At 28.1% G+C, this 13,120-nt stretch overlaps 2 protein-coding genes across 25 annotated transcripts in view; one reads left to right on the top strand and one right to left on the bottom strand.

Annotated features, from left to right (window-relative positions):
• The window catches only part of LOC106687773 (bromodomain-containing protein 3), an 88,140-nt gene that overhangs the window by 18,703 nt on the left and 56,317 nt on the right, over positions 1–13,120 (top strand). For 11 of the 24 annotated variants that reach the window (XM_067048325.1, XM_067048326.1, XM_067048320.1 and 8 more), the window contains exons 1-5: positions 8,219–8,344; positions 9,154–9,357; positions 10,787–10,901; positions 11,943–12,066; positions 12,178–12,226. In XM_067048325.1, coding sequence (XP_066904426.1) covers positions 10,868–10,901; positions 11,943–12,066; positions 12,178–12,226 — 207 coding nt within the window. In that variant the 5' untranslated portion in view covers positions 8,219–8,344; positions 9,154–9,357; positions 10,787–10,867. Of the gene's footprint in view, positions 1–8,118; positions 8,345–9,153; positions 9,358–9,403; positions 10,007–10,468; positions 10,697–10,786; positions 10,902–11,942; positions 12,067–12,177; positions 12,227–13,120 lie in introns of those variants that run through there. The other 13 variants (XM_067048312.1, XM_067048309.1, XM_014431831.2 and 10 more) reach the window with 13 other exon arrangements.
• Positions 720–8,794, bottom strand: wds (WD repeat-containing protein wds). Its single transcript, XM_014431854.2, has 8 exons — positions 8,477–8,794; positions 8,173–8,269; positions 7,923–8,086; positions 5,730–5,819; positions 5,452–5,591; positions 2,851–3,082; positions 2,522–2,609; positions 720–2,003 (listed from the first exon to the last, which is right to left on the bottom strand). Exons 1-8 carry the CDS (start codon positions 8,570–8,572, stop codon positions 1,903–1,905), a joined length of 1,008 nt encoding a protein of 335 aa, XP_014287340.1. The 5' UTR covers positions 8,573–8,794; the 3' UTR covers positions 720–1,902.

Here is a 13,120-nt window from a genome sequence, read left to right as displayed (position 1 = left end):
ATAATAATACCATACTTCACTAAGCAATGATAATAATAATACCATACTTCGCTAACCAATGATCTCTCAAAGCCAACCTTTTGCCCTTTTATTTTTTCTCCAACTTGAGGTTTAACTCCAATATTAGTTTCATTCGAATGAAAAATAAAATATTTTATGAAACATGACAAAATCTCATGCTGAGAATTCTTCCACAACAAGAATCATACCCATAATTTATAAACCTTTTTTTTACTTCTCCACCATGAAATTTTGTAACTGTATCTTTAAATCTTCGGCAATCCATTTTAAATGGTTAAATATACTTTTAAAGTATATAAAGGCTTACATTTTTTTTTTTAAGTTAATAATATGTATAAATGATGATAAATAAAAAAAAATTGAAACAAAAGAGGAATACTGCAAACTGAAAGAATATAAATATAAATCAATAGAATAACAATTAAAAACAAGTACAGTAATGATTATTATTATTGGAGATGTGTACTACTGGAGTAATCAATAGTGAAATAATAATTACATAAGTAGCAATTAATTATTATTTCACTATATTTTGCATATTTTTGTCATGTTTCTATCTTGATCTCAATTAGCCCTGCAAAGAGGGACAAAACATTGGCTACTAATTGTTTTTTCTGCTATTTGCATACCTACATTTAAATATGAAAAGATCATTTAATTAAATATAGTTGGGTAAATTAGATAAAATGATTACACAATTCATTCTATAAAACTTTAATATTATTTACATTTATGGATTTCAATATAATTAAAAAATATTAATGCAGGACAACATCCGTGATCTTATTACTTCTTTTTTTTTCCAGTTTGAGAAGCTTAGTAAAATAATTAGCTTAAATTAGGTCATAGTTATAACAATTTATGTACTGTATAGTACACATACTTAAAATTACATTTTTACAATATAAAACACATATTTACATATGCACATCCGAATTCGTAAACATTAGTTATATAGATGAATTATGAATAAAGATAGAAGGAACTGTCAAAAAACATGACAGAATTTTTACAAATACATAACTACTATTGATAATTTTAAAGACTGTTCGAACTGCTTAGCCGTAAAATTAAAAAAAAATTATGTTCAACTTAAAAATTTTCTTTTTTTTATTGCACTCTGAAGATAACATTTATTTTTTATTTATGTTATTGAATGAAGAAATATATACTCCTTCTTAATAAAATACTGAGCATGAAAATAATGTATAGCAACAGAAGCAATAAAAATTTAATTGACTGAGTACTTGAATATTTTCTCATTAAAGATTAGAGTCATTTTCACCTCAACATTTAATTTTTTCACAGATACTGACATTATTAATATTTTATAAACATATTTTTAAATACTGATGCAAATATGTACAATGAAATTTATACCTTTTAACATTTTCTTATTAATTAGTTCTACAGTTTACCTTTTGAATAGTCAATAAATAACTTGTAATAACATTAAGAGAAAAATTAGAGTTTGAAAAAAAATTATTGAGTGAGAAGGAAAGTATACTAGCTAGTACACCATTTGCGAAATAAATATTGAAAATTTAAGAGGAATCGATATGTTTTCCTTGAATTGATAATTACATCTTCTAAATATTACAAATTTATAGTTTATCTCATTTAATAATTATCAAGTGTAAATTGCCACTTAGTCAGAGTATGCTACTAAAATTCATAAGAAAAAATATATGCATATATAAATAAAACGCTTAAATACAAAATTGTCAAATAATTAAGATCAATTTAGTTAATAAATTTTTTTAGTTCACACTCATTCATGATTGATTCACCATAATTAGATGGATCTACAAAAGTTTAAATTTTGCCACACTTCTTTCGGACCTGGGAAAAGTTCAAATGAAAATATTCACAATAGGGAGGCTAAGTATCACTTTTCCACAATTTGATAGTTTTGTCTTGTTCTAAAGCAGCGGAAGCGATGATATTTTCTGTCGGGTGACAAGTAGTACACAGCACAACGTCTGAAAAAGAACAATCGATTAAGTTGATTTTTTTTTACATATAGTAAAAATGAGAATGATCACCGAGGTACTTTTCTGATTGTAAACCATGGAAAAATTCTTTCAATTTAGGGGGTCCCCTTGGCTATGGCTACTTAAAAATAAAGGTTTTGTCTGATATGACCACAGAAAGCAATGGTAAATGGTATGAATCCCCCAAAAAAGTGAAAATTGTATGTATATTTTTTTAATTATCTCAGAAAGGTATCTAAAACAGATATTATTGCTCACAGGATCCAATAAACTTATAAATAATAAGTGATATTGACAAACATTTTTGAACCATCGTCATTCTTCCCTCGCTATAATTTGTAAAACTGAGGAAAAAAAATTTATAATTTACTTTATTGATTACTTAACCGATTATAAGTAAAATATCTATTACACAATAATGCCATTTTGGATATCCAAAACTTGAGAAAAAGGATTTTAGTAAAAATATATAATTCATCTATTTATATTATTATGACATACTATACCTGTATGGCCATTAAGTTTTTGAACAATTTCTTTCGTCTGGAGATTCCATATATACACAAGATTATCTTCGGAGCCGGAAACAATCCACTAAAATATAAATAATTAATAGTTTAAATGATAATTTTCCTAATACATATCCATAAAGGCAGAATATTTAAAATAACAAGCTTTTAACAAGATAATATTTATGAATTTTTAAAGCAAGTTGAATCCAATTTAGAACTGAACCACTACTTCAAGAATAAATTAAATTTAAAAGATACGAAAAGCGAAAAACCATACTTCATAAAGAATCTTAGACGAAAATTATTCATGTTTTTTAACTCACCTTCCCCCCTGTTACTGAAAAATTAGCAAATATACAGTATTTTTCATTTTTATGCCCAGTATATGTTTTTAAACATTTTCCTTTGCTATAATCCCATAACTTCAATGTATTGTCTAAAGTTGCAGCTAGAATATATTTTCCATTAGGAGAAAATTTTACAAAAGACACAGGAGGATTATCATCATCAATTAAAGTCTTCAGGCACTGTCCTGAGGCAGTATCCCAAATACGGCTAAAAAAAAAATAAATAAAATAAATAAATACAATAATTTTTATATTTATATCACTACTTATTTTCTTATACTTAACGATTAAATTTTTACATTATTTTAGAAAGAAAATGGTTGAGATAAATTTAAATTTATGTACATAAAACCCTTTTTCATATATTCACATGTTAGGGTACACACTTCATATAAATCACTTTTCTAAAAAATTCTAAAAATAATTTTCTGAAAAAGTTTCTCTTTCAATTCACTATTATTTGCTTTCTATAAGCTGAACATTTTAATAAAAAAATTTATATGTTGCAGATTCATTAAAACTGGTATTTATTTTTATTTTTTAGTACTCTAATAATTTTTCCAAATCATGTTCTAAAGAGTTTATAATTAATAAATAGCAAAGAATAAATGTATTAATTACCAAAACAAAAAAAAATAAGTGGATAAAATAATATGAAAAAAATAGTATATATTTTAGATAAATTAAATATCCATCGCCAAAGAATTGCCAACTCCACAAATATTGTAGGATAAACGACAGGAAGGCATCCCTCGGCACATCAGCCTAGTTGAAAGGAAGCTGTATGTTTGACCAGAAGTAACTTGAGTACTCATTGTAGTCATTCAACTTTAGTAATAATTGCGTTAACAACAGTTGCTCAACTTAATTTTAGCATTTATTTCTCATAAGGTGATACTTGATACACAAAGTGCCAAGAGATGAATTTCTCCGGGAGGAATCATTAAAAGCAGTTACTCTTAAGGTTAAAACATTCCCCACTAAACTGAGACAAAAGGTATCGAGGATGACTTTCATGATGTTCGTCAATTACAAATACCTAAGCTGAGGCTTGAAACACAAGGCTCCTTTCCTGGCCGAGTAGATTTTTTATATCATCTCCTTTTAAGGTTGGTCTTTATTTGCAGCATTTGGTGGTATTATTTTGAATATGGATTTGATTTTTAGGAGATTAATATAATAATAACCTAATTAGTAAGATTTAATTTTAGAAAAAATAAAAAACATGACCGTTTTCATTTATCTGGACTCAGTTCTTAAAAGACTTCTTATATATTTAAAAAATTACACTTTTTCCATGAATCATGCTCGGTAATTTTAACTAAAATTTACAACACAGTCATTAACCCAGTAGTAATTTTAATGTGGTATGTATATGTACATGTATATTATGGTAAACCTAGAGAAAAAGATATAGAAATTTGAACATATAGTTTTCATAGTAATTCAGAGGACCGAAACTTAGCAATTGACCACCCCTATGTAGAAAGTAGCCATTTAAAATAGAATTGCAATACTACTAAACATTCTCACCTTCCGGTAATTTTGTTATCTGCATAAAGTATTCTTTTAACTCAGAGTCTTACCGCTCACTTAGATTTCCGATCTTCTACTACTAGGCGAGTTCTTTGTCTTATTCTCTTTTATTATCTTTCTTTTACCCCCTTCTCCTTCTCTTCTTATTTCTCCTTACCCAAGTTATTAGTTATATTCACCACATACTATTATTGCCATGTTTCCTATTCAATTCTTTTGTCTAACTCAACCTCATATTTTGTTTCTTTATCCTAGTGGTTATACTTACATATTTCATAAGTTACATATATATTTTTTTTTCTTTCCAAAACTTTAATTTTTTTAATTATTATTAAATTAATATATTCATATTTCTTTGCTTCTTTGCATTATATAACTTTAAAATTTTTATTTCCTTGACTATGTTATTCTTCTTCCATATTTAATTAAACATTTTATTTTCCACTTCTATCGTCACTTTATTTTTAATAATTTTCATTCTGCATAATTATTTACTTTTATCATTCTGTTTATATTTTTTTTTTGGTTCATGCATTGGTTGTTATCTTGTTCTTTGTTCTTAGCTCCGATGAAGGCTAGAAACTCTGGCCGAAACGTTGGCACTATTAAATAAGTTCTCTCAACTAATTTGTGTTATTTACTGACCGCACCATCTTCTCCTCATATATATTATCTACGGTCAACTATCTTCTCATCATACTACTAAACATAAATACCTCAACAACCACTTTCCAAATCTTGACTTCGTTGATGATTATATAAATTTAATTATTTCATAAGATAAACCATTCGCTCTCTACTAAATTTTATCATTTATTCAAATCTCAAGAATTAAACAGTTGGTGATTTAAAATGTGTATATTATTGATAATTTATTGAAAATAAATTGAGGATTAATTTTATCAAAATCAAAGGTCTTCAAAAAAATACATCCCTCCAACTAACACAAAACATAAAAACAGAGTATTAATTAGCAAGGTGACAGTTATCTAATGACTAAAATAATTTTAACAAATATTGTTTTCAATCTGTTCAACTTACCACAAACCATCATAGCTACTAGAAACAATCAGTGATCCATCCCTATTAAAATGAACAGCACTGACAGGGTCTGAGTGAGCTGGAAGCGTCTTTAAACATTTACCAGTTCTCACGTCCCAGATCCTAACACTCTCATCAAACTAGAAATAATAATAAACACAAATACTAAAGGGCAATAACTGAATAGAAAAAAAAACATTTGTAAATGAAATTTTATGATGTTAGAGAAGTATTACTACAATGATAGAATTAGGTCATTAGTATGAATTACTACTTACCGACCCCGAAACGATAAGATTAGATTGAGGATTAAAATTACAGCAAAACACATAATTGCTGTGTCCTTTTAAAGTCTTCAAACATTTAGCCTAAAAAACAAAAACAAAAGTTCTTAGTGACTAATTACAGAAATAATAATTAAAGATATGAAATGTCTAATATTAAAGACATTAGAAAATTATTATAATGAAATAATGAAACCATGAACATATGGGGAAAATTACGGGGGCCTTGTTTCTTAACAGTAAGTAAATAATATCACTAGTAAAGCGATAATACATACACTTTCTGCGCAGGCAATCAGTATATCTAACCTGTGTAATACACAGTTGTAAAAAACTGAGAGTTAACAGAGGTTAGATATACTGATCACCTGTGCAGAAAGTGTATGTATTATTGCTAATAAGTTAAGAAACAAGGGCCTTATAATTTTTCTCAAACGCAGCTTGTCGTCGTTAATGGTATCATTATTTTATGGTTTATCATCATTGTAATAATTTTCTAATGTCTTCAATATTAGACATTCTATTTCCTTATATGTGTGTGTTATATATATATATATATATAAATAATTAGGAGAAATGAACAAAAGATAGAAACTAAAGTAGAATTTTATTCTGTGTTAATGAGTTTGCCCAGTTGAATAAAATGGTAGAATCTAATATGAGCTTGAGCAGTGAAACAATTTAAAAGTAAAAAGAATAATCCTACTGAATCTCAAATGTAGGATTGATGATTTCATTTAATTCAGAAATCTGTGTTTTTACATAAGTATTGGTCAAATGTTTACTAATAATTTGTTTACCTGATGATAAGTTAAGAGGATCAGGGTACATTCTGATCTACAGGAAAAATAAGAGGAAATAATGATGGGTATTTTATTGTAATTAATAAAATATAATTTCTTAAATTAATTTTTATTTATTTATGTATAAGTTCAATTTTAATGAATTGAATTATAACATAATGATGAGAAAATGTGAAGATCTGACAGCAAACAAAATTATTTTTACATTAGTTCATAATCTGCTATTATTATTATAAAACGTTTAGCATGATTTTATAAAAACATGTTTTCATAATAAGAAATTGTGATTGTACCACACGTGCTGGTTAATAGAGGTATTAGTCATAGTACTAGATAAAAAATAGAAAATCTAACTGAATAGACTGGGCAGATTGATTTAAAGATTCATTTGATTACATTTATTGAATATGAAAAAATTCCCAATACCACCTAATACAATTACTGAAACAAATATAGAAATTATAACAAAATGAATAGTAACAACAGGAATAAACATGATTATTTTTTTGTCACATTTAATTGCATTCATCCTGATATTTTTCTGTTTTCTTAAGGGGTTATAGTGATAGTCTCGAGTTAGAATTATGAGCATATAAGACAAATAATATTGCTGAGATAGAAAAATGATGATGTTCTTGCACTACTTTATAAACACTTATTTATTAGATTAAAGTAATGCCTGTTTCTTGACAGAAAAAACAGTTGTATCAAAACAATTGCTCAAGAAAGAGATCAAAACAACAAAAGAATACATTCAAATACAAATAAATTAGTAATTATGAGAGATAGTTGACTGTGGATGATGAATGAGAAGATGGTTGGGGGTGCGGTCAATGAAAAACACTAATAAGTACGATTAACTTATTTTTATTATTGCTAATAAAAAAATAAGTTAATCGTACTTATTTCTGTTTTTCATTGACCGCACCCCCAACCATCTTCTCACACAAATAAATTAGATTTTCTCCCTCTCCTCCTAATATGCTGGTTTTAATAAAATACATAAAATCTATTATAAAAAATATATATGACGGTCAGAACACATTTATGTTTTTATTTTTTCAATTTTAATTTAGAAACATTTTGACCTATCCTCTAAGAGATTTTTATTCTAGTAAACAAGAAATAAAGATGAAAAAGATATCACAAATATTTATGTACAGACATACATATGAATACAGTCAAATGAACATAGATACTCATACTTAAGGCCCTTAACAGGAATAATCAGGAAAACTTTAAATAAGATAATATAAAAATGAAAATTATTCTGTTCAACATGATATTATTAAGAAATCATATGGGCCAATGATACATAGTTATAACAATAGAACAGTCAGTCATATTAATTCAAGTTTCAAATATTAATTTAAAAAATACTTACTGAACTTAACTCCCATATTTTTAAAGTTTTGTCATCAGAAGCACTAACCAAAAGTCTGCTATCACTTGACCAGGCAACATCAGATATACCAAGTTTATGTCCTGCAATAGTTTTTTCAAATTTTCCATCATATGCTCCCCAAATTTTTATTAACTTGTCAGCAGCTGTAACATGCAGTTATTTAGTATCAATTTCCAATCATTATACTTTTTAAACCAATATACTACAAATATAACTCATTATTCCTTACAAGAGCTAGCTAACCATTCTCCATTTGGGCTGAATTTCACTGAGGATACTGCTTTTGTGTGGCCAGCTAAAGTAAACTTTAAGGTATAGTTGGGTTTCTGAAACAACCAACAAAATTATTGAGTATCAACAAATTTTAAAATGAGAACAGCACAACATAGGAATCAGAGAGGGTATAATAATTTAGCCCCTAACATGTAACATACTTTATAGGTTACAGATAACTCACATCCCCATTACTACATAGGGAAGTATTGAAGATACATGCCATAATGAAACAGTAACATTAATTTAATAATAAGTACCATGTTAGAACTGGATTTGTTGGAGCTACTCATGGAATTTCCCAACTGATGATTTCCCGGTTGGGTTAAAGGTTGAGAAGGACCTAGAGGTACCATGTTTCAAATCATTAACGATTCGATCTCTGTAATCTTTTCTTGAAATAATCTGGATTTTATTGTGAATAATACAGAATTGAACCTGTTCCGAGGGTAAATAATCGTTTTTTTTAATATTTGTAATAACAAAAAGGTTATACCAAACTTCAGTTGTTTATAGTTTTAGAACACACAACTGAAAAAAGCCATCTGAATCAGTATCATGTCATAATCATCAACAAAAATAAAGTACACAAAATAATGGTTTAGTTAAAACAATAAAAAATGAATGTATGTATTAGTGACTTTTTGTTGTTATATAATAAGAGATATACAAAACATAGTGTACACACTATGTTTGAAATGCTCGGTTGGGAGGGTAAACAATGTACGTCACGTGACGATATGGCAGACTGGTTAGGTTCTGAACTGAGACCACATCAGATATGAGAAATTTATGTAAAGGCATTTGAGACTTGTTTCAATATTGCTTTTACTTATTAAATAATAATAGAAAGGACTCCCTCGTCTGAATAATGCCTGTAAAAACACAATTAAAACAACAAATTTAAGAAAATCAATGTAATTCTGTCCTTTTCCAGGTCACGTGACTCCCCTAGACCAATCAGATTGTAGCGAATTTCAAAGGATTTTTCACATCTCCAACAACCCGTTGGAGTAGCTGGGTAGCCATTGCTGTGTTTGTGATAGTTCAGTTTTACGGTATAATCCGAATTGATCATGGGCACAGGCAAACATCCTTACTCGAAAGGCCAAGAACAGCCTTCCGTAGGATTTAGTGTATGGTAGATACTGCTAAATACAGAATTTTAAATTACTTAAATAAAATAAAATCAGCTCAGAAGTGGGCTCCCCAGCCTCTGGGAAGACAGCCGTAACGTAGCGTTTATGGAACTACATTTCTACGGAATATTATTATTATGAATAAAAATACAAAAAAAAGCTTAAAAATCCTTAAAATTTTGATTTAAATGTTCAGAAATAGGTATATTGGTTAGAGAACATGCTGTATATGATCGGAACCATTATTTCGGTATATTGATGTATACCGTTTTAGGCTCAGCCTTATTGGCTTCTTCCCGAGTGGGGAGCCCGCCATGTTGACCAACTAAGCGCCAAAAGAGGAGCTTTTTTGGTATTTTTTCTCTTTGTTTAGGTAAAAAAATAGTTTAGTACTGTTAAATTGATATTAGGGTTACGTTACGAATGATCTTGAAGTGGTGATGTGGTTACTCCCCCTTTCGAGAATAGTAGCTTAACCAAGCTTGTGTTAGGCTTGAGCTTCTCTCTTCTCCATTGACAGTAATTTACGTTTATTACTGGAAAAAGTGATAAATAAGTGTTAAATACAAGTGTGTGAACTCCAGAAAGGGATTTAGTGCTAAATGAAATAGTTTTTTGTTTAATAACAGTGATTTTGGATCGTTTTTAAAGGTAAGCTTGGGTTTAGCCTTTCTAGCTTGGTTCTTATGACGCCTTTTGAAGTATTTTTATCCGTTTAAGAATAAATAATGATGTGTTTGCTTAATATGTTTGATATTTAAGTTATATACGTTATTAATTCGAACATAAATATTTGAAGTTAGTAATTTAGTAGTATCAGACAAACTTAACCTCAATTCTTTTATTAAATCACCAATTGTGCTAATTTTATTCTTATTTCAAGTGAAGTATATTCATTAAATTAGTGTATTATAACCTATAGTTTTGTTTTAAAATCATTTTTATGTTAGTTGCAAAACTTAGGCAATATTTGAATATTACTAACGATACGTACTATATATTTTATTTGTTCAGACAAAACCATAGCAATTACATAAATATCTTTAAATTTGACGTTTGTAATTGTAAACATGACATTCGGCAAATTTAAGGTTGCTGTTTCTTTATGTGCAGGTAGTGTGAAATGCGGTTTGTTATTCTCAGGAGTATCCCCGAGGCCACATCCAAAATTCCATTTTTTTCTTCAAAGTTTCCCCTAGAAGGTTCTATTATGACAAAAATACTCAAGTAAATTGTTACCTAGTTGTTCTATAAATTAGGACTATTGATATGGGGAGTAATTTTAACCCTAAGCCTTTCTGTATACCATTTTTATGAGTAAAGCAATGTAAGGTTATCGAGGTCTGTTTTTTATTTTTTTGGTTTTGTTCAATGTAGTGATTCTGTTGTTTGTTTAATTTATTTCATAAATTCATAATTTCTTTCTTCCAGATTTAAATGTTCCTGTAAGATCATGATTTCACCTTATTATCTTACTCAGATGCATCTGCATTGGGCTCTTTTACAGTACTAATGAAAACCTCAGTGTCAATTGATCCTTGGAAAGGTGGGTTTGTACATTTTTGTTTATGTTATGAGCATGATTATTAAATTTACTGTTATATCAATATTATTGTCTATTTTATCCAATTTTGTATAAATTATTTCAGCAAGTACAGCATTTTTATTTGTTTGTTTCATAATGTGTTTTTACATCTGTGGCGATACTGGAAAAGTTTGTATATAAACAATCTTAAATTAAAGCTTATGCTGTTTGTGTAGTTGTATCATTATAAAGAAATTTCTCCTAGTTAAAGTAATGGTCCGTTCAATGAAAAGATTAAGAATTAATTAATTCATTTAATGAATTACAAAGTAAAGATTATTTAGGGGCTTAATGATTCATGCTGAATTTTAAACTGTTTCCTTGAAAATCGATGATTCTGATAACTGATTAGAAACTATCACGGATTATCTATTTTATCCTATTTTGTTTTAGCTATTTCAATAAGTTTGAATGCATGTTTGTCTCATAACGTGTGTTTACTGTTAGTATGAATAAAATTCATTGGTTTAATTGAAGTAAAGGTACCGTCAAAAGTTTAAGAATTTGCTTATTCAGAAAACTGTTATGAAGTAGGTTAAATTTGGAGGTTTAGGTGATGATGTCGAATTTTGAGCTGTTTTATTGAAAAATTTATTATTCTCATTCCCAGTTTACACCATCGCCACATATTTAATTATACACAATATACATATAATTTCATAGGTGTATATCATAAATGGATTGTTTTTGGAAGATAACAAAACGAAACCCATTTAGCATTTTTGCTAATTCAGTCATAATCGAGGTATATGCGAGTATCGAGGTATATAGTAAATATTTATGTTAAAAATTGTAGGAAAGTATTAATGTGTGTTTATCCAATCTAGAAGAAAACTGAGTTAATTACTATTGAGTTTTAAGTTTTAATTTATATCTACTTATTTGATCACTTAGGTTTCCTATCCTTATATCCTTCACCCATTAACTACAATTTAGATATATTTTAAAATCCTTAATATGTGTTTTCTCTTAGAATTTTCAAGACTTACAATTTTGTTCCAGACCATTCCTCTCCCAAATCCCTTAAACCCAAAAAGAATCGATTTCTTCAGTTATCACGATTTAAATACAAAAATGGTCTCAAGAGATTGCTAAAGTATCAGTATTTATTGCTGCAAGGTAAAAGGTACATTTTACTGGTGGTGGATTTCTCCAAGTATCACTATTATAATTTTGTTTTCTAGATATTGCGCTAATTAGTTATATTACTCTATTTTGTATTATTTTTTTGTTTAAGGAGTGTGGCCAAAATGCAACAAATGGACTCCTTGCAACCTAACAACGCAGTAAGTTTTTTTCGGTTTTTTACTTCTGTATAGTTTAAAAAAAAAAAATTTATCTACGATTATTTTCACCTTGATATTATTTATATCCCATTATGAGTATGCTTTTCTTTAATTTATTATGTTGTAAAACCAACTGTATACAAATTCTTGTAAGCATGTGACACATAATTATATGTAAGCTTCACTTATTTAAATCAGCGGTTTGAGAATTAAACAAATGTATACTACTAAAAGTTGTATGAATATCAGTAGCATAGCCTATGCCTGCTCAAATAAGTCTGACCTACAACCATAGTTTTATGTATTAGTGATAAGGATTCCACCTATTTTTGCTTTATTTTAAAACAAAAAGCATAATATGCTTTTCCTTTGATGGATGACCAATTCAATAGTAAACATATTTATTTTTATGATGTTACGAAAAAATTATACAGTCAGTTCTCAAGTTAGAACCAAATCAACTTTTTTCCATTCAGACTTACTACAAAATGTGTGTGTGTGTATATATATATATACACAATTATTTCCTATTATGTGTTTGTTGTTGACTGTGGATTTAATATGAGATGGTTGTGGGTGCAGTTAGTTCATAGTGGGTGCAGTTAGTTATTATGTTAGCACCAACATTTCAACTGTAATTCCAGGACTGGAACAGGGCTAATAGATGAACAAGGTTATAACTATAATGAAATAAAAAAAGTTTTAACAGAGTTCTTTAAGTGCAGCTATAGGTGGTACTAAGGAGGATAATGGGAATTACAAGTATATGTTAGAGACACGCAGAAATTGTTAGTTGATAACATATGAAATTACTAAATATGAAAGTTTATATAAACGTAACTAATTTATAACAGGAAATAAGATTTAAATGCAAGTAAATATTGTGATGTGAGT

Source organism: Halyomorpha halys, unplaced genomic scaffold (assembly GCF_000696795.3).
Source record: "Halyomorpha halys isolate HHAL.00 unplaced genomic scaffold, Hhal_1.1 Scaffold1010.1, whole genome shotgun sequence".
Taxonomy (NCBI): Eukaryota; Metazoa; Arthropoda; class Insecta; order Hemiptera; family Pentatomidae; genus Halyomorpha; species Halyomorpha halys.
Note: the sequence above shows the minus strand (reverse complement) of the source record. Positions and strands in the feature narration are given on the sequence as shown.